This window comes from Serinus canaria (genome assembly GCF_022539315.1).
Source record: "Serinus canaria isolate serCan28SL12 chromosome 7 unlocalized genomic scaffold, serCan2020 HiC_scaffold_29, whole genome shotgun sequence".
In the NCBI taxonomy this organism is placed as follows: domain Eukaryota; kingdom Metazoa; phylum Chordata; class Aves; order Passeriformes; family Fringillidae; genus Serinus; species Serinus canaria.
Window position 1 is genome coordinate 2569045 of NW_026108147.1, and position 21759 is coordinate 2590803.

Here is a 21759-nt window from a genome sequence, read left to right on the forward strand (position 1 = left end):
GCTGTATTTCTGCTGTTGGGAATCCCTTTGTCTTCACAGGCAGCTCCTTCTCCCACTCAAACCTATGGCAATGCCATATCCAAGTCCCAACTTTATGATCCCACATCCCCCACTAGAGCAGATCCACAACACATGACAAAAGATTTTTTCAATCTCCCTTTAAAGCCTTTACCTTTAAACCTCCTAATTTGCTAAAACTCCCAATTTCCCTTGAAGGGTCCCACTACCAGTGCCCAGGAGTCAAGGGGGAGAGATCACTGCACCCACTGCTGCCACATGTCTGAGCTGAGAGATCACCCTCTCACATTTCTGGCCAAATTGATACCTCTGCAACCAAAATTCAAGCCCAAATCTGTATCCTGTTTGCAAAGCCTGACTTTGGGTCTGCCAGCAGCAGAATCCCAAGGGCAGAGGCTTTTACTGTGTCTTCTGACAAAGAGTTTTGATTTCCTATCCCAAAACTGAAGGAAAGAGGCATCCCAAAGGGCAGAGGAGGCCAAAAGCTCAGAGTTGCATGGGCTGGTTCTCCCTGTTCAGTAGCATCTAACCAGGCCAGCCACATCTCCAAGAGCTGGAAAGAACCAAGGCATGCAGAGCAGTAACAACAAACGTAAGATACCAATTAATGCATGCATGCCACTGGAAATTCTGGTTTTTCCCCATCTGCTCTCATTCAGAATAAAAAAAGGAAATTAATTTCTCCTATTTTTCTGAATGTTGTAAATTCCAGCACACTTCCCTTCAACACGAGCAAAACATTTTGTTTCCTTCAGGTAAAGGTGCTTGGTATAATACCAATGAGAAATGTCAGGGTGGTTCTAAATGTCATACAAGAAGGATGAAAATGACTATTTCACTATGGTCTAGAAGATTAATTGAAATTGACCCAAATGTTTAAACCTAAATGGACCATGTTTCACCTTGCCACATTGATTTTGCTGCTGCCACTGCACTGAGGTTTGTGGTATTTGCATTATAGCTGAGTCCAGCCAGGAATTCAGCAGATCAGAGGCACAGCACCATGACCACAGCAGTCCTCAGCTGAATTTTCCTTGTTTCTACTCACCTCTAGTTCAGGGTTATATCACCAGTCCTCGGGCATCAAAAAATTCTATTGCCTTCAAAATTCACACACTCTGACACTACCTATGCTCTAAATCCTTCCAGATTCTTCCCATAGTTGATAAAAAATCCATACAGATCTCAGCTCTGGTGAATTGGAGGCACTAATGAGCCAATGGTTTAATTAGGAAGTATTGTGTTTAATTGGAAATGCATTCAATCACTGGCAAACCATACAAGGCAACATCATAACTGGGACTTTTCAGCTAGGGAAAAGGTAGCCAAAAATGGTTTGATAAAGAAATAAAGTTAGGAATCAGTGAGTAAAAGGGTGAAAAAACGGTCACCCCTCACAACACAGGGACAGCAAAGCACAGTGAGATCAGGACATCACCAGCAAAAAGGACTGAAAACACATTTTTGTAACAAATATCACAATGTTGTAGAACTTACTGCCATGGGATAAAGCAGACATTGATTTCATAAGAATTAGACAAATTCACAAAAATAGATTTGTCAGCAGCTACTAAAATGATCTCATGGATCAAACCCCTTCAGCTTCTGGCTGAAGAAACCTTGAACCTTTCAGGATTTTTGTAGTGGAGGGAACACTCTGTGCTGTGTTCCTACACACTCTCTTAAAATCACCCCTGAGCAGTGGGGGTCTAACCCAGAACAGCACAAGACCCCCAACTGTTTATCAGCTGTGATCCATATTTATCTCAAGAGTCACAAAAACTCCCAGTGAGAACATGCCCTGCTCTGGTCACCTCCTGCCAACTTTCTATGCCAAATGTTTGGCTGTGTTTGTGCACACACAACCTTCTGGCTTCCCTTCTAGTCTTTCTCATGGTCACACAGCATCACTTTAAATTTTAATTTCTGCTTTTTTCAACAGTCAGAAAGACAAAAGTGCCTGTTTCATGACATGACAAAGATCCTGTTTCCCTTCCACCACATGCAACTGTCCAGCTTTGTTCATATCTATTTATCTGTAACAACTTAAGCTGCCTATTTTGATTTTTTTATTGTACAAAGCTTTATGCTAATGCCAGGACTTTGAACCTCTCTCCAAAAACTAAACCAAATCATCAAATCTATGGGATAAGATTAATTTTTAAGCAGGGTACTTTTTATACATGAATACCTAGCTGGCTTTTGCCTTACCTATTAAAAGAGAATATTTAATTGCCCTGGCACATCTATTGCTGTGGCATTTCAGTGCATTTTTTTTTTTTCTAATATGTAATCTGACCTTCCCCTGGCACAATTTAAGGTCATTTCCTCTCATCTTTTCACTAGAGACATGGCAGAACAGACTGACCCCCACCTCACTACAGCCTCCTTTTGCATCTCCTGATTTTTGAAATGAAAGCACAGCAGGACCCCAGATAAACCCATCCAAGCCCCCTGCACAGCCAGTGTGGCTGAGTGAGATTTAAAGCCTTGCATTTTTTTATCTTTACAGCAACAGGACCCTTGTTTTCCCATGATGTCCTCAGCTGCCTGCCTAGGACACTGCAATCAAAGCAGCAGACAACTCACAGCCAGACTCCTCCCTCCCTCTGTGGCCTCCACGGAAGAAACATTTCATTTTGTTGCCCAATTCCTCCCCCAAGCACTTCAGGCTCTGCAATAAGACCAGCCCAGAGCAGACAGAATCTACTTCCATGCTTATTAAGACTGGGCAAGCTGGTTTTGCTCAACCACAGACCTTCCACTTCCACCTCCTTCTTTAATAAATTAAAAATCAGCACTGTGATCTGATTGCATTGGGTTCGTGGACTGATCATAAAGAGCAGAGAGCATAAAAATCACAAAGGAGCCAAAGAGCAGCAGGTGCAGAGGGAGGAGAAAGAATCTCCACACCAAAGACAGGAACAGAGGAGAGGAGGTGGAACCTGGAGCCCTTCGAAGAGGTATTGCAAACTCAGGGCAAGGCGGGGAAATGACAGAGCTGAGGAGGTTGACAGTGCTAGCAAGGGATGCTCCACTGCCTGAAGCACAAACACAGCAGGGGAAAGCAGTAACTGCACACAAGCCCTTTTCCTAGAGGGCTCTTTGAAAGCAATATTTAATGCAGACAAGGCTAACTCGGTCTTGTAACGAAGCCAGGTTGATCTTGTCTGTATGAGCAGCAGGGGACTATTCAAACAGGACCTAAGAAGAGAGTCATGGCATTTCCCAGCAAGAAACTGGAACCTAAAAGCTTAAATCCATATCTAGACTCTTGCAAAAACACCTGCACAAAAAACTGTGTTTACACAAGCAACATCTTTCAGTGCTGGGTGCCTCCAGAGCCCAGGTTTAGATTCATTAACCAAAAGTGACCTCCTTTCCAGAAACACAGGCACCAAAACTGCTAATTTCAGTCTGAGCCAAGCTGCTCAGCACCTTTGGAAAAATACCTCTGCCCTTTTAGATCCCAGAGCCTGGACTGAGATGTTTCAGGAAGTCAATTAGAATTAAGTGACTGCCCCAAGGCCCTGCTTCAATGAGGAAGGAAAAATCACAGTGGTAAGTCAGGAGTTCCCAGCTCCAACTCTGAACATCCTTCAGTCACACCCCAGAAGGCAGAAGAGTCTGTGGAAAGAGAGGGAAATGGAGATTTATGGCAAGGGAGGCATTACAAACATCACAGTGCTCTCTTTAAGCAGTTGATCTCCAAGCCAAGGGGAAGACAAGGAACTGTATGGCTGGGCACTGCTTCTGCATGCAAGGAGATCAGTGAATATGTCTGTTCCAGCAAATGTGGGGTTAATTAATATAATCCATACCCCCTTCAGCTCTGGTTTAATGAAACAGAGGGTTAGGGCAGTCTGCTCCCTAGCCCAACAGAATGAAACAGAACATTTCACACCAAAGCCTTGGTGAGGTATTTTCCTAATCACTGCAGACTCTATCAGATAAAAAATATCTGGTGTGGAGAGAGGGGGGAAAGACTGACAGAAAAGAAGGGGAGGAGAATGAAGCAGTGTAAAGGAACACAAGGAGTGGGCTGCTCCACCACAGGCAAGTGGTGAAGGAGAGCCCTGAAATCTGCTGTGAGCTTGTCTGTGTGCAGAATGGGCTGAACCCTGGGGGTGGATTATGACTTGCATAAATATCCATGACTTATCCAAATGAATGGAGTGGCCTGTGCAGCTGAGCCATCATCCCAACTCCCTGTAATTAGCATGGGAACCTATTAATTTTTCCACATTATTGGGAAAAGAGATGAATACAGGTGCCTCCAACTAAGAGGCAAATTCCTATAAAGTACAGCATATTTTCAGGGTTTTCTCACCTCCAGGTGAGATACCTTCTAAGGCATCAGAGAGCTCTGCTCAGGGGCCTGTACTGATTTTTCCAGCCAGTTCTGGACCTGTTCAAATCCTAGCTACCCATCAGAGTAAGAATGAAGGGGATGCAGCTCAGAGGCAGAGCCTATCCTGGGCCTTCCTTCTCCCCGGAGCACTGGAGCCAAGAATGAGAGCAGAGTCTGTTCCTCACAGTGCTGTGCCACCCAGCTCTGGCTCTGAGCTAGACCCCAACACCTGTGCTGGTACTGACCAGACAACCAATTCTGATGCTATTCCCCCAAAATATTGGCTGCAAAGAGCAGCCTCATGGAGGACTCTGCTGCTGAGTCTGACAAACATCTCTGAATGAATGCAATGCATCCTTGCAGGCATCTCCGTAATGCTGGGGAAATCTGGGGGGAAATTCTGGGCAGAGCTGAAGGGTAGAAAGTGCTTCACTGGGAAAACTTCTGCCAACAAATTCCCTGGCAGAATTTGGGATTTAAGAGCAGACCCAAGAGCACAGCTACATTCCATGAAGAACTGTCTGTGAATGAGACAAGGGTTTGACAGCCCAGCTGTCCCTGGGAGTGCCACAGGAGCAGACCCGGGGTCTAACAGGGGTGAGGTTTGTCCCACATCCTCCCCACAGCTCAGGGCTCTGAGCAGGGTTCTGTAACCACACCCAAGAGAGCTCCTACCGGGAATACTGATGAGGTTCAACTACTGGCAGCAGGGGAGAGGAGGCCAGCAGGAAAGGAAGAAATCGGGCGGGGAGGGTGTGACAGGGTGTGACAGCTCGTTAAAGCAAGGAGCGTAATTGGGCTCCTCTGCAGACTGAGTGGGCTGAGCCCTGAGGGACAGATTGTATCTCACACAATTCCCATACCTTGCTAAAACCTGTAGGATGGAAAGGGACTTGTGTCCCTGCTCTAGAAAACAGGTGATACAGGCACACAAGTCTGGGTGATACCATCAAACCCAGTGGCTTTCACCTGCAAGCTTCCAGTTCAGAGCTTTCTATTCCAAACACACACATCCCAATGTCTCCTAGCAAAGACAAAGGCTGGAATGAAAGGGTCAGAAGTCACAACTGCAATGTGAATAGTAAGTTGGATGGGGATTTTGTTTGTAAGACTCTGGGATCATCACAGAAACTGGGTATGCAGACAGTGAAATCTCTTTTTCACTTCTCCTGACAACAATCTCTGCTGACCTGGATACAGATCATCAAACAGAATCCCTGAATAAAGAAGAGAGATAGGGTTTTTTTACCTCCTAGGTACAAGATGCTGTAGTTGTGAAGAAAATTATTTATCAGACCTCAGCTCCTTGTTTTCCTCAGTTCTTAGTTCTCCTATGAGCAGCTCTTGAGTGGTGACATTTATTTGGCATGTCATTTCCCTCTGAAGCTCAGCCTGGCACAAGCTCCCTTTGCATTAAGTGCTACACAATATAATTCAGCACAAGCAACTTGCTCCTGCAGGAAACCCTTGCCATTTGTTCACCCTTCACTGATATTTGCCAGGTCATTTCTCTACATAATCCTCCATCTATTCAATGTGTATTAGCTGCCCTTCAGAAGAAATTACTGACTCAAATTTCAGCTGTTTTAATTGAAAAAAAAAATTAATAGATTTCATGATATTTCTGTGGCCCTGAATACACAAGACAAGCTTACAAAGTGGGATTTTCTGTGGGGTTATCTCTAAGGCTCCAAACCTCAGCATCTGAGTAGCTTATTCCATCTCTGTGCCATTGATTCTGTGCCTCCTGACTTTTGTCTTCCTGCAATAATCTCTTGACAGCAGAACTGGAAACAATTTCTTGTCACTACTTAACAATTCTGTCTTAAGGCAGGCACTGGAACTCAGCATAAGGTGAATTTTATGAATAAAATGAATAAAATCCCCTCCTGTAATAGTTTTCCTAGATGTGTCCACCCCCGCCTGCTTTTCTATCAAAAAGGAAAGTTCCCAAGTGATTTATCTTTTGCTTTTCAAGCAAAAAGTTTGATACATTTTTTCCAGTTGTCAAAAAGAAAAAAAAGAGTAATTGTCAAGCAACTGTTCTTATTTAACAGTAATAGCAGCAGAAAGTGGCTGTTTGATGCTCTGATTAGCATCCCTCAGGATTGTTAGATGGTCTCTGAACATCTGGATCACAAGAATACACCAAAACCATTATTTTCCAGCAAAAAACCTCTCTTGCAATAGAGAGTTCCTATCAGCCACTTCTAAGAGAGACAGACGCCTACTCACACACTTACTGAGACTTGTACTGAAATAAAATTAATCTGCAGAAGGAAAGGGAACTCATCCAAAGACACTGCCCAACTTTCCCCTTTCCTGCAAAGCACAACTGCTGGTGCTACTTGCAGTTCCTAAGATTATTCCTGTTCATTCATTAAGGCAGAGATGTGATCATCCAGAGTAAAAACGCTGTAAATCAATATAGGTTCAAACTAATAACCATGTCAAATAAAAGAATAAATATTTCCCTATCCAGATGGCTCCCTTGAGATCCAACTTATCTGATTTATTGAGGACAGGAAGTACAACTGGTGGGGCAGCGTGGGAGGTCTGCCATTTCCACACTTGGCAAAATCCAGGGTTTTCACAAAGCACAACGTGTCCTGTCTTGCCTGCTCCAACTTGTTCAAGGGAATTTGGGAGAACTTGGAATATATGACATGACTAAAGAGGTCTTTTGCTGACAGCAGATGGGCTTGGGGTTCAAAAATGATCCCAACACTTCAAGAATGTCCTTTCCCATTAAAGAATTCCTGTGATACTTTCAGGAAGGACTTGCCTATGTCCCTGCCTGTGGAAGGAGGTACACAATGCTTCAGTGGGATTAGGCTGTAACAAGGACTCTCTGCAACAAGGACTATCCTAACTGCATGTCTGAGACTTGTCACAGTGTGCTCCTGCCCCCCAGCTCACAGAGGAAGGAGGAGTTGCTAACCAGGGAATCCCACCTGTCACTCAGCAGGGTGAACATTCCCAGGGTTCAGAGGCAGATCCCTCCCAAGCACATCTCACACATGGGACAGCTACAAACATTGGGAGCCAACTGCTTGTCTCCTCTGCTGCCAGGCACTGTCTCCTCTCCTCCTGCACCAGTCTCCCTGCCCCAAACACAAACCCCCAACCTTGCCCATGGCAGGGCTTTGCTCCTGCAGGCCCAGGACAGCCCCACCTGGGTCATCCATGGTGATGACCTGTGCTGTCTTAAAAAAAAGACAGCATGTCTGTGCTGTCAGGGGCTGAAAATCTTTAAGGTCCCTTCCAAGCCAAACCATTCCATGGCTTTATCATTTGATTCAACCCAAAACTAACACTGTGAAAGATAAAAAAGCTCCCAACTGGAGAAACTCCTTGCTCTGCTTTATTCTACTTTATGAACAAATGTGCTCAGGGCTGGGCCATGCTTCTGATGGTGATAAGGACTCACTGCTCAGCAGAAGTGCTTTAGAGCAGACCCAAGTGCATCCCTGCTCTATGGACACTTCCTGACCCAAGGAGCAAGGCTTGCAAACAGAACCAGCTTGTGCAAACTCTCACCCATTTGACCCCCAACACCTCCTGACCCACCCAAGGAGCTGCTGGTTTTATTACAAGGGGCTCACATTCACCATCAGGTCCCAGGAGCCAAGCAAGTTATCACTCTGCAACTGAGCCTTAGCAACAAGATACTTTAATGTGCACATTTTGCCTGTGGCATGCACGAGGTAAAACCTTTCATGTTGACCCACCTCATGTTTGCCACCTCACCTGCATAATCAGCTTCTGCCCTCACTCATTTTTCTGAGCAAGCTCTCCCCCAGCTGCCCTCTTCTCCCTCAGTTTATTCTGGAAATTTATATTGCAGTATCCAAATAAATCTTGATGAGACAGTTCTTTAAGGTTGTTTTCTAATTATAAAGCTAATTTGGAAAAAAAAAAACCCATGAGCAAAAACAACCTCAGAGGAGCACACACATTTTATTTACAGCATGATGCATCCCAGGAAATCTCCACTGGAAACTACACGGAGCCAAATTTGTAAAAGTAACAAAACACATCAAATGAACACATCAGTCACTGAAATGAGAACTAAACCCCACAGACATAAAAACAAACCAGTTACTTACAGTTTTGCTGTGGCTCTGGAGGGAATTTGAGACGGATAATGGCCAAGATTATGAAAACAACCACAGGCCAGGAAATTAAAACAAACGACCATACCTATAAAACAGCAATGAAAATATATTGGTTACGTTTGTGCCATTGATGTCACCCAGAGCCTGTCTGGAATGTACAAGCAGTGCCCTAAGTGAGTTATGAGGTGCATTGTAAATCACACCTGTCTTGGCATGCATACAATTAAAATCCAGGCATTATCTATTCAGGAAGAAACACTACCGAAGATTTTAAGAGCAAATAAGAGGCTGAGAGCAGCACAAGGTTTCAGTTTGGCTGGTAATTATGGGGGACTGTGTTTACCCAGCTTTGAGACACTGCTATGTCACAGTAAAGGCACGCTGGGAAGCACCAAGCAGAAGATAAAGCAGAGTGAAAGCTTGGTTTCACTTTCAGTGAAATGATGGGTAAATAGGACCTCAATTGACCTACACCCCAGAATGAAAGTGTTTGACAAGCCTACAGCAGTTTCCCCAAAAAAATTTAGCTGTTTTTCACAACCAGTGGATCTTTGTGGTAGAGCTGGAAGGAAGGATTTTCACAGTGGTCATTCACAAGATGTGGAGCTCAAGCATGGCAGAGGAATGGGTTTATAGAGCTGTGCAACCAGCCTACAGAACACACATCTGAACACCCATCATCAAGAAAAAAATCCCTTAGAAGAACTTCTGACCCCAGCAGCCCAAACCCCTGGCACCTTTCCATCTCCAGACTGTAGCAGTCCATACACATCAGCTGAGATGATTCCCAGAATGGTTTTGGTTCAAGGGACCTTAAAGCTGATACAGTCCCACCCCCTGCCATGGGCAGGGACACCTTCCACTATCCCAGGGTGCCCCAAACCCATCCAACCTGGCACTGGACACTGCCAGGGATGGGGCAGCCACAACTTCTCTGGGCAACCTCTGCCAGGGCCTCACCACCCTCACAGGGAAGAATTTCTTCCATATATCTAACTTAAGGTGGAAGAGAAATAATGTAATATTGCCCTTATGTGTTGGAAAACACATGATCATGTATAGAACTCTTGCCTCTGACATGAGGGTTGACCCTTTCAATGGACAAGAATTAAGAAAACACTAGAATTAATCATCTAGTATAGTGAATTGATCATTTACTATACTAGAATTAATCATCTAGTATAGTAAACCAATCAAGGGAGGATGCCCAAAATCTTAAAATACAAACCTTGGAATTTTGTGAGCTAGGAATTTGTAATTATTCAACCAATCCCTTGCTTTTGCACTAGTGGAGAGCTGGTTCCCATGCTTACTAGATTAAGAGTTTTCCATCCATCAGTAGTTAAACTGAAACTCCTCTGTGCTACAAAATTGCTGTTCTATCTTCATGCCCATTTTTGGAACTGCAAAGATGTCTTTCTTCAAAATAATCCCATTTTTCATTGTTGTATTGCTATTTTTTTTTTTAAGATCAGTACATATTACCTAAAGCTGTTTTTCCACAGTAATTCCAAGCCCATAACCGTGTTTTCATTTCCTGTAACACTCACTGGAACATAAAGCCAAACAGACAGACAAACAAATCCTGGAGAGCAATTCAGCTTAAAGATGGTTGTTCTACAGCAACCCCATCCCTATCATCCCTGATGAGGTGACTCAGGCTTGAAAGTAGCAGCAAATTCATGCCCCAAAATAGGTAAGTGACAGACATCAAAAACAAGGCACCTCCCCACACACCCCTTCAGAGGTGCTCCTATAATTTTAGCATTCAGCCACATTTTAGCTTAGACAGACAGTACCCTTCCTGCTTTTTATGTATACAATGCCAACCTGTAACAAGATCCATCACTGGCACTGACATATTTTAGTAATTTTTTATATCAGATGCTTTCCCTATAATCAGTCCCCAAACATGCAGTTTAACTGTGATTAATTCTCATGCAAATGGTATCATTAATGTGTTCTCCTTGTTTAGCATCACACAGGCTAAAGTAAAATTATGGGGTAGCAGCACAGAAACTGATATTAGTCAGAAGCTGCCTAAAGGAAGGGCTGGACATCTGTCACATTCCTGGGACAATAAATGAATACTGATTGCTCCTACTCAGGAAAATCATTGTCCCTCCTCATTTTGAGCTTACACTCCCCACTTTCCAGACATGTCTTCTCTCACTATCTCTGTCCTGTGATTTAATTGGATTTAATAGTAGCTGGGCACATCAGTTGCAACATCACAGCATTCCCACTGTCCCAGGCATTTCTAATAAACAAAAACAAGTCAACCACCCTGGCCAAACTGTTTGCAGGTGGAACGTGTTGACTCCAATGGAACCACAACCAACCTCAATCTGGCTCTTGGGACATTAAGAACTGTGATGTAGGTTGCATAATCTCTTAGTTGCTGGATTATTTCACTGCTAAAAGTTGATTTAATCTCTCAGATCGTACTTTGGATCTCTGGTTGAGTGCACATTTATCTCCCCTTCTGCCTCTGTTTAAATAATGACGTGCCAGACACAAGAGGCACCAATATCTCCAGTTCCCTTTGGCACTCAGGCCCAACTTTGCTCCCAAAAAGATCTGAGTTTACCTCCTCACACCCTCCTCAGCCTGAGCAAGCTCCCTAATTTGGAGCAAGACAGAAAAATTAAGGAGGGTTGCAAAGCATGCCAGCCATAAAATAGTCAGCAGTGGCCAGATTTTTATTTTAATTGACATTTCAGTTCTACAGAGTTGATATTTCCACTCCACAGGAAACCAGAATTACAGCAAGTCAGACTGTGGTCAGAAGCACAGGTAGGGCTAAGGTGGCATTTACTCAGGGTACACAAGAGCTAAAAGGGACCCAAGCCTTCTGCTTGTAACGAGGCTGTTACAATTTCTCTTGAGAAATTAGAGGTAATTTATGGGGATTCTTCTGCATCTCGGGAAAAGTGTATTTTGCAGCAGTGAAGAGGCACACAGAATATCCACAGGAGTCAGAGGCACTCAGCACCTCTCTGAATCAGGCTCCACAACCAGGAGATAGGGCAGGGTAAGCTGGAACAGACCTTGCAGAAGCACACAGTCATACAAGGCCTTTCACTTCACACCCTCCACGGACACTTCTCTTTGGCCAGCACTTCCTGTGCCTGCCAAGGTTTCCATTCCACCAGGGCAAGTTTAAACCCCACCACATCTGGGTTCCTGGAGCACAGGTTATGGTGCAGTCCCCTGAACTGCCCGTGCTTCTGCTGAAGATACCACACACAGCTGGACCAAAACTGGGCTGGGACACAACAACTCTGCCTGGCCATGCAATGCTTCCCAAAGGAACATTTGCTCCCTGAAGCTGCTGCAGCTCAGATCCCTCTCTGGATATTGCTGGCAGTGGTTTATCTTTCAGACAGAAAGATCATTGGGCTGTTTGATTTGCAGGACACTGGACTGCACTGGAAACCTGTCCTACCTGCATCTCTCAGAGCTACTTTTTTGTTATTCATCCTTTACAAATAGTAAAGGATGGATGCTCTGTATGAGGGCAGTCCCATCACCCCCAGATTCCAGGGTTTCCTCACAGGCTGTGCAGCAGGTACAGGGTCTGCTCAGATGGCAGCAGCTTCAGAACTGCAGCCCTAACTCAGGTCTGCCCACAAGCCTGTGCATGGTTTTGTTTGCACAGACATTGTCTTGAGGGAACAAAAGAGGCATCCATGGTACTCAGTCTGGACTCCTGACTTCACACAAGATCCATCTTCACTTCTGTGCCATTCCCTTCCTTCCTTCTGCTTCTACCACCACCCTCCTACCCTAACAGCCCAACCTGCCTCTCTGCAGTGCCCCCCTCGCTCCTCAGCACCTGGTGTTTCCAGGTTCCCCCTCCTGCACTCCTCTGTTCCCACACTCACCAGCTGCCTCTTGACACTCAGCCAGTTCTTCCAGAGCAGGATCCTGAGGTGCTGGGAGAGTGCAGCCATCCTTGGCTCACCCAACTGAGAGTGAGGGGCTGCGTGTTCCTCCTCCTCGTGCTTAGGAGGCAAAAGTGGAGGCTCTAACCCAAAAGGGCATCCAGTGTCCAAAATCCAGGCCTCTGCCTCTTCCCCACAGCATAGCTCTGAAGCAGCTACTCCATCCACTTGTGGCTGCTGTACTCCCAGGAACTGTGGCTCTTGTCCTCACAGCAATAGCTCCTAGCAAATTCAACAGGTTCTTCCTCTCTGGGCGGGCGGGCAGATGCAGCAGCCTGCCTCCACTTGTGTTAATTACAATATCCAGCCTCTCCTGGATGCTCCCTGTCCAACCCTCACCGATAAAATGGATAGCATTCCAAAAAGATGCTTCTGCTTAAACAAAAGGTGATGCATGCCGCCTCCTCCTCCCCATGATGAAACTCCCTGTCTGCCCACACACCGCTTCTGCTGGAGAGGTGTCATCAGCAGCAGAGTTAGGCCACTTGCCAGGCCAGTCTGACTTCCCCAAGTTCACAGGGAATGACTGGGAAAAGAGCATCCACAGCCACAGCATGCATCTCAGGGCCTGATCCAACTGCTTGGCTTCCTGCATCTTCCTTTTCCTCCAGGAAATCAAGTCCTGGGGTTCTCACTGCCGGGTTTCCATGAAACACACCGAGTCCCTTGAGAATGGGGCAGATTTCACAAGATTTCAGAGCATTAGTGTGGCTTAAATACTCATTATTCTACTAATCACTGAATTTCCCAAGGTAGTAGTACCTAAAAAGAACAGCCAAAGATGAGAGGAAAGAGAAGAGGCAGGTACAGAGGGAAGCAATGACAGCACAGGACACTACTCATTGCACAACAGGAGCAGCATAAATCTGAAATATGGATTTGTCTGATGGCTCTGGTCAGCTGAAAGAGCTCTGGTCCCCCTTGGGTGTCTGCTAACACTGAGACCATCCTTGAAGCACTTGGTAAGCAATGGAAGACAGCACTGTTCTCAGCATATTCCACAAAAGACATCCAAAAGCATTCCTGTACAGGGCATTTCTTTCAGCCACAAACTAACTTCAGGCCTCAGAAATGAAAACCGTCTTGAAGGAGTCCTTGCCAAACTCCAACCAGGGACCAGAGTGGAGGTGGCAGTAGAGGAGTGTTGATCCAAGGGCTGCTGAAATCACTGAGAGGAAGAGAGAGATGTGGTACTTGGTGAAGGAAAACAGCTTCTCTGGATTGGTGAGGAAGCACTGCAAAGGTGGGAATGGCAACAGATCCAGAACAGTCCCTGCCCCACATACCTTCAGCCTAAATAGATTGGACATTCCAACGGTGGGAGTGAAGCTGGAGCTAAAATTAACCTAAAAGGCTTCCCTGATATAGTTTTAATAACAATGGGAAGAAACCTAAATGTCTAACCTTCCAGCTCTACATTCCCTTTTATTTCTCTACTAAATATCCTTAGGAGGAAAAGGGGTCTCATTTGGGTCTGGGAGTTGAGAACAATCACTGCTCCTTGGGACCCTGTTTCAGTTCAGCTCCACATAGGAAGCACAGCTGGATTCACTGCATTTGGTCCAAACAGGATTTGCAAACTTCATTCACTTCCTCTCTGGGGCTGAAAAAAGAAATCCAAATATAGATAATTCTGCTCTGAGGGGGTAAGAGAGAAGAAATCTATAATTTCACCATTCACTGCCTTGCCAAGGTCTTCTAAGGCAAGAGTCTGATTGCTTCTTTTTGGTATTCAGTCAAACAACTGTTTCAAAAGAGCACTATGATTTGGATAATAATTTTCCCAAGCAAATGCACATCCTTACTTCCTTTGTGAACTGAGTCAACAAACATTCCCCTTGGGAAGTACCCAAAGGATAATTTGTTCAAGATCATCACTGTAAAATCAGAATAACTCAATGTCAGTTGGCTCTCAGAGCACCTGCATTCAACTCCCCAAACACCACAGCATTCCCATTCCAGAAGACAGGATGAGAACTTTATTAAACCATTACACTCTTCTGCTTTTTAATTCTTGTATTTAATAATTCCTGCAGATGGCACAGGAGGCTGTGAACAAAGTGACCAGAGCAGGAACATGTCCCACTGTGCCAATGTGTGCAAATAGCCAGAGGGGGAAAGGAGGGAAAGGCCAAATTCTTCCCTCTCCTAATCCATCCTCAGTTGGTTTATTCCTCTGGTTGAACAACTAGGGCTCTTCTTGGCTGAAGGGCAAACCCACTGAGGGGTGGTTCAGATCACTGAGAAGAAAAGCAGCATCTGTTTCTGTGCCTGTGGAGCTGAGGAAGCTCTCAGGGGAGCTCTGAACACTGATTTTTATCCAATGCAAATGATTAGAGCCATGATTCATCCCCTGTACTGCAGCTCCCATCACCCTGCAGGGGCTGCAGCTTCCAGGGCAGGAAGAATCACCCCAGAGAGCCAGAACTCACCAACAGACCTTTCCTTGGATGCTCTTTCAAAGGGAGGAGTTTTTATTTCAGTAGCAATGATTACATTTGTGCTTCCCAAGTGTGCCCTGTTACCTCTATGAGAAATGAAAAGTGAGACAAGTGATGCAAGACAGAATCAAGCCCTTGAGTGGATGATCTACCAGATGTTGGAAACATTCTTGCAGGACATGTCCTTACTGGTCCAGGGCTGGCTGTGAGTGCCACAGGCAGCAGCAAGGCAGGGATCCATGAACAGAGCAAAGTGCTGTGGAGGAGCTGCTGCACAGGGTCAGTCAGGGGCTGCTGGGGGCTCTCTCCAGCCCTAACACAGCAGGGGGATGAGAAGAAATGGCCACATTTATCATTCATATATCACTGTTTTCTTGGCCAAAATGACAGGTCCACACAGCAGCACCACAAAATGCAGCTGTCTGCTCATGGCTTGGCTGAGAAATACCAGGGGATCAAACCTGACAGGGTAGAATATTTACCCCCTTGAAGTCAGTGCCAGTCTCTATCCCTGGGATGTGGTTCTGAGGTGAAGATGGTGGTAGCTGCATAGATGCTTGGATTTTGAAGTCTTTTCCAACCTCAATTCCATGATTCTAGCATCACATGCCCTTGCAGCACCAAGGAAGGTAGCATTTAAAAGTCTATAACCAATTTAAAGCCCTGCCTCCCTCACAGGTGGAGCAGCAGTTGCCTGAGGATTTGCCAGGATTAGGCAACACAGTGCACAGCTCTGGATGATGCTGCAGTGGTGTAAGACAAACTGAAACACCACTTGAGAAATGGTAAAAAAAGGCTTTTGTTGAGCAGCCCATGGCATTCCCCAGGAGAGGCTGCACAAACTCTCTGGGAATTGTTCCTAGTTCCTTCCAATGGCATGGCAGGAGTCTGGAAATGCAAATTCCAACACATTTCCTGGGTGCCTAAATTCAGGCACAAGACATGGTTTTGAGAAATGCTCACTCAGCATTTTTAAAAAACATTCAGAACATTTCAAAAAAATTAAATGGGCAGCAGTGTTTTTAGTCCTTATGAAACTGCAGGTGATATGGCACCAGCACAGCACCACTCTGCCACCAAACTGCCACTGCCATTTCCACTATTTATTAGTGATTTCCCCCCCACCATAAAAATATATTTGCAAAGCAGCCCCTCCTGGAAGCAGTTTTCCCTCAAGGGGTCTGTCACTGTCATCAATACAAGGATTATCGCCCACAGGGCCTGCTCCAAAGAGGTCAAGGAGAACTGTGCAGCTGATTTTTGGCTCAAAGTTCTTGGATGTTAACTCCTTATTCCTGCAAGGCAGCCTTGTTTCCAGGAACAAGCCCCCAGACCAAGCAGAGCTTGGAGATACTCTGAGAGCAGAGCAGATAAGCACGAAAATAAATTTTATTTTAGCTTAAGTTCAAGCTTCCTGCAAATGAATTAGAGGCATGACAAGCTGAAACATATGGGACAGGTTTTGCAGAAGAGCTCATTATTGGGATGTTTCCTCTTATGTGAGCAATGCTCTGCTGGATTGAGGAAAAGGCAGAGAAATGCAACTTTTGGTTTTAAGGCCATGGTGCCCTGTTCCCAGCCAGTCTATCACCCTACTCCTTTGCTCCCAAGGTCACCTTTAGCCACATCTGGTCCTAGCAAACCTACAGGTGCATGAATCATTTCCCACCACACCCAGCACTGAGGGCTGGATTTGTGAGGCTCCCACACACACACCTACCTTGCCACAGGGCTGCTTGCAGGCTCCACACTCCCCCTTTTCCAGTGGTTGCCATCTCCTGTGATCCCATCCACACTGGATCAGGATTAGAAGTTAGTCAGCAAAGACTTGTGGGTACAAAATGAGCAGTGAAAGGCAGCAGCTGCTGGGAGATCCTGGCAGGCACCAACAACCCCAGCTTAGTCTCTCCCTGGTACAGCAGAAGGTCACCAGTGGAGCCACCCTGCTCCTGCTCAGCAATGTACAGCTCTTCAGAGTATGCAGTGAAGCCACTGACTTGGGGTTTGTTGTGCTCACACAGTTATGGGTTGGGCCTGATTCATTAAAACTCTTTCTAAAAAGTCTTATTCTTGAGGGCAGGGCCCCACTCCCAGTCTAAAAAACCCACTAAATCTCAAGGCTGGTGCAAGTGGGTGATAGGAGAGTTTCATTAGGATGTCCTTTAACCCTTCCTTCAGTTCTTTAGCAATGTTAAACCCAGATCTGATGCCAACAAGAGATGGCTGCCAGTGTCCAAATCCTGACATTTCTCATTTATCATTCTTTGTGTTTTCAGCTGGTTTCCAATCTGCCAGCAATGCTCCTGTCCCATCACGTGAGCCTGGCCAGCTGACAGATGGACTAATTAGGGATCACACTATTCATGGCATGGCTGATAACAAGGTCAAAGCAAGGTCACTGTGAAAAATAGATTTGACTTTGCAAAGAACAATTGGTATTTCCAAGGCTGGGCACAACTTGTGCTTTCCAAGCCAAAGTGTCAGCAAAGCTGCCCAAAAAAACTCCAGCAAAACAGCTTCCAAGTTCAGAGGCCTAGGAACAGACTGTAAGGATAAGGAAACACAGAGAGAGGATGTGCTTGGGACAACAGCTGTATCATGGGTGGGCTGTTCTATCTGCAATGAAAGATTAAAATAGTATCAAATTAAAAATTAACTATATTTGCACATCAAAGGAAGTTAAATCCTCAGTCATGTGGATTTAGTAAAGGCTTTTTTCTACATTCCATAATGCAATGGTTTAACCCAATATACCTCATCACACAAAAAACCAGGAAAAAACATAATTTTTATTATATTATGTGATAATAAAACACCTTCTTAAAAGCTTGCTCAGATTTAGCAACTGAGGTGTGAGCAATATTTGTTCCCCCATAGCTGGAGTGCACTCACACATGTTCCTTCCCACATGGACTCTCTAAAGCAACACAGGACTTCCAGCCCAGGCACTTACCATATTCTTTCTCTACTACCTGTTTGCACATTTCAGTGAAGATTGCACATCTCAGTGAAGAACCTACAGATCATTTCTGTGGGATTTATCCACCAACAGCCTTGGAAGCTGTGGGGAAGGGCAGACAGGCATCCCCACAAGCTCAATGTCTAGAAGCAAACAGCAATCTGAGAGCATGGTCTAAGGACATGGAGCCACCACACTCCTGCTTAATAGGTTTCTAGGGTGACTATCCATCACCAAGTCACCTGGTGTTATTACAAAATCAGCTCATTAAAACCACACCCTGGGATCTAAACGAGCATAGGGAGTGCTGATGAGTAATGACAAGTTACACAAGGCCTGTCAGCCTCCTGGAGCTGGGAACTTGCTTGCTGCAGAGAAAAATAGGTGTTGTAATAATCCCTCACAAGCACCACAGTGATGGAGGAGCACAGGAGGGCTGCTTACCTACAGAATGTTTCTGAGAGCTCCTTCACTCCTAGCAAAGGAAAGGTTAAAGATCTCTTAGGTCATTGATGAAAGGCAGGTGTCTCAAAAGAGGGTTTGATTCTCTGACTCCCAGGGTGGAGATGGGCAAGGAAGGTGGCTCTGCAATCAGCCTGGGAGAGAGTGCTCACCCTCCTTTCCCTAATGACTGTAGCACCAGGCACCCTTCCTGGGAGGAATCAGCCTGGTCCTTCAGGAAGTGCAATGCACAGAGAAGGGTTCATTATAAGGCATGCCCTGAGCTTATGGCCTGCATGTCAAAGCCCATGTGTGCCTGAGCACAGGGCACACAGGCTGATCCCTGGAGAGCTGGGGAGCAGGGGTGGGACACGTGCTGGGAGAGGCAGCTCCTTGGGAGGGGCTGGAGGATGTGCTGCCACCCACCTGGGCCTCACCTGCACACCCTGAGCTTGCAGTTCCCCTCTCCCTGCCACCAGCACGCCCTCACTGGGGCTTCCATGATGAGTCCTTACCTTGGGAGGTGTCCTGGGAGATGCACATCCCTGGATGCCCAGGCAGACAGACCCCACTCTAGATTTACACTTCAGAGAGTTGACTCATGCTGTAGTTTCACATTTCAAACAGAAATGAAACCTTGAGTTGATATTGGGACTTTGCTGTTACATGGAAGTTATCCTGGGCATGGAACAGAGAAACAGGAGAAATTAAACTCCAGTACTGCTGGATGGATTTGCACAGCCAGTCCAGCAGCTTCTGGATAGCCACAGATGGTCAATCACACCCAAACCAAGCCATGCTTGGTGGGCACAGAGTGATGCACCATGCAGGACCTCCTCAGCAGGTCAGACAGGTCCTGTTTGTGCTGGTCCCACTCCATGTGCACTGTAAAGCTGAAAGGCAAGTTGTGTACAGCCACAGCTCCAGGACCTCTGCCTATCTGGCAGGCCTGGCAGAACCCTCTGACTATCAGCAAGGTTCTTTGGTCACTGTATTCTGGACTCCTTGGTCTGGAGTCCAAGATATCCCAAATATCTTCTTGGGTTTTGCAGCTTCTGGTCAGAATTCCCCTCACTGCCAACCTGGATGTCTGAAAATCTCCAAAAAGTGACGTTGTTTGCAACCTTTTGATTTCTTTTCCTCGCCCCCCAGAAATTTCTGTCCAGAAAAACTTTTACTTTATAAAAACCCCTTATAAAACACCCCTCAAACCCATGCCAAAGGATGAGTGTCCTTTTGGATGCCATTACAACTACCACAGTCAGAAATGTAAGCAGCAGGACCAGGGATAAGAGAGCACAGGACACACACTATGCCTGTGGGTGAAGAAGTTACAGTCTGTTTTCAAAGGGCCCCAAAGAGCTTTATTATTTATGGATATCATCATTATTTAGAGTCCAAAGGTCTGCCCATTTTCTCCAGCTTGTTTCAACAAAGATCAAAGGAAGATTCACCAGTGTCTTCCTCTGCATTGCCAGAAGGTCATAGTAACAGCAGTAATTGGGGCTCTTTACAGTCAAAATGCTTCTAAAAAAACATTTTTTAATTATTTAATAATGAGACACTTGATGATGCACTGGAAGCAACATTCATTGCCTCCAAGAAAACAGAAGCAGCATCAGATGTCTGCTTGAGGAAAAAATGCCAGGGAAGAGGGTGCCCTCTGTAGACACTAATCCATGTAAACCCCTGGGAAGGGACTAGCTGATGCCTGCCTTTCCAAAACTAATTCCAAGACAGACTGTGACAGATGTATACCTGTATCTCACTAGAAGAGGGTGAGAAAGGCTCAGTTTTGCCATCCTGACAACTGAAAGACAACATTAAGGACTACTGATGGGATTGGCAAATGGGATTGTGTATTTATCTGGGATAGAACTTCTTCCTAGAAGCTAAACCAGAGGATAAATGGGGATGTAATATCCACATCAGGCAGATGACACAGCAAGGCATGAAGCTCCTCACCAGTCCAGGCTGTTTGACTTGGGTGAAGAGACCTGCACAAATAACACAACCTGTAACAGCAGAAATCAGCCAACAACAGATGATTGTCTCCTTTTGGAAATATTTTTTCTCTCAGGCCATGAACAGAAAACTGGGGACTCCATGATACCCAGACATGGTCTTCATTTGACTAATCCAGCTATTGTAGAATCAACAATTTATCTCCTGCATTTACATGAAGCAAATTAGACACAGATTAATGTGGAACAAGGGTGGGCTAGCAATGGGACAAAACCCTGCAAGCAATTCTGTGCTGCAGGACTATTTTCAGATTGCTTTGGGCACAAAGGCTGTCCAGGAGCTCATCACTTGGAGACAGGCAGGAGCCTTGGGGCCCCACCAGTGTAAAACACTGGGTTCCTACACCACTGGTATTTATGGAATCTCCCCCAGTCCCATATGTTAATGCCACTTGGATACAACTGGATATTTTGTGACAGTGAAATTTTCTTAAATTCCATGGGAAAGTTAATGAAAACCATGATTTAAAACATCCTCATCAAGCATTGGTTAAACAGTGGGTTTGGGAAGAGAGAGAAATTTTGGAAAAAAACTCTCCTGCATGTAAGAACATGGAGTAACTCCCATACACACACACATAGCTACACACTGTGGTGTGAGAGCACAGGGAGTTTCAGCATCACCTTGCCTCGAGTCTTGAAGAATTTCTATATTTGCTTTTATCCTTAAAGTCACAGCTTAAAGAGCTGTGCCTGCAATGCTTGGAGTTCATTATGAGCTGAGCTGGAATGGTGTGTCAGCTAACCATGGACACATTTCCACATTTCCTCAGTTTTCCTTGGAGTATGAGCAGAGCAAACTCAAATCTGCCTGCAAAATCCCTGGAAGAAACCATCTTAAAATGTATAGCCCTTACATAACCCCAAGTTTAAATAACCCACTTCTACAGTCATTTATACACTTGCTTATCTCCACAGACAATTGAAAAGTGGAACAGCTCCCCACAAAGAAGAAGAAAAGCCTGTGGAAAAAATCCCTGCAGGACTGGGGTACCAGCCAGTGGGAGCCAGAGGCCTCTCCTGGAGGGCAGGAAGGCTCCTGGCACACTGCAGGTGCAATGCAAAGCTTCCTATAAACACTGCTTAGAACTATTTCATTATTCAGACCTCAGGAAAGCTGGGGAGTCAAACATCTCCTTTTTTACAGGAGAATATGTGAAAATCCCACACTACCTTTTTCCTGGACTATATGCTTGGACCTTCCAGAAAAGACCCTGTATTATGCATTGGCTTTGAGACTTTTTATTTCTTTATTTCTAGAATCACAGAATCATAGAATGGCCGGGGTTTGAAGGGATCTTAAAGATGATCTCAGTTTAAGTCCCTGCCAAGGGTGGGGATCACTTCACCACTTCCCCTGGATCAGGTTGTTCAGAGGATGCACCACAAGCATCTCTTGCAGTTATTTTTTTTCCACAGGCAACAATCAACAGCTCTAAACCCAATTCCAAATGCAGTTT

At 45.3% G+C, this 21759-nt stretch overlaps 2 protein-coding genes across 4 annotated transcripts in view; one reads left to right on the forward strand and one right to left on the reverse strand.

Moving 5' to 3' along the window:
• ABCA12 (ATP binding cassette subfamily A member 12) overlaps positions 1-12809 on the reverse strand; it is a 78844-nt gene extending 66035 nt beyond the window's left edge. The window contains exons 1-2 of one of the 2 annotated variants that reach the window (XM_030231500.2): positions 12375-12806; positions 8479-8572 (exon numbers count right to left, since the gene is read on the reverse strand). In XM_030231500.2, the coding sequence (XP_030087360.2) occupies positions 8479-8572; positions 12375-12443 (163 nt within the window). In that variant the 5' untranslated portion in view covers positions 12444-12806. Of the gene's footprint in view, positions 1-8478; positions 8573-12374 lie in introns of both variants that reach the window. The other variant, XM_050987603.1, reaches the window with a different exon arrangement.
• The window catches only part of UBE2F (ubiquitin conjugating enzyme E2 F (putative)), a 337630-nt gene continuing 323166 nt past the window's right edge, over positions 7296-21759 (forward strand). For both annotated transcript variants that reach the window (XM_050987611.1, XM_050987610.1), the window contains exon 1: positions 7296-7303. The gene's annotated coding sequence lies outside the window, so the exon portion shown is untranslated. The remainder of the gene's footprint in view (positions 7304-21759) is intronic.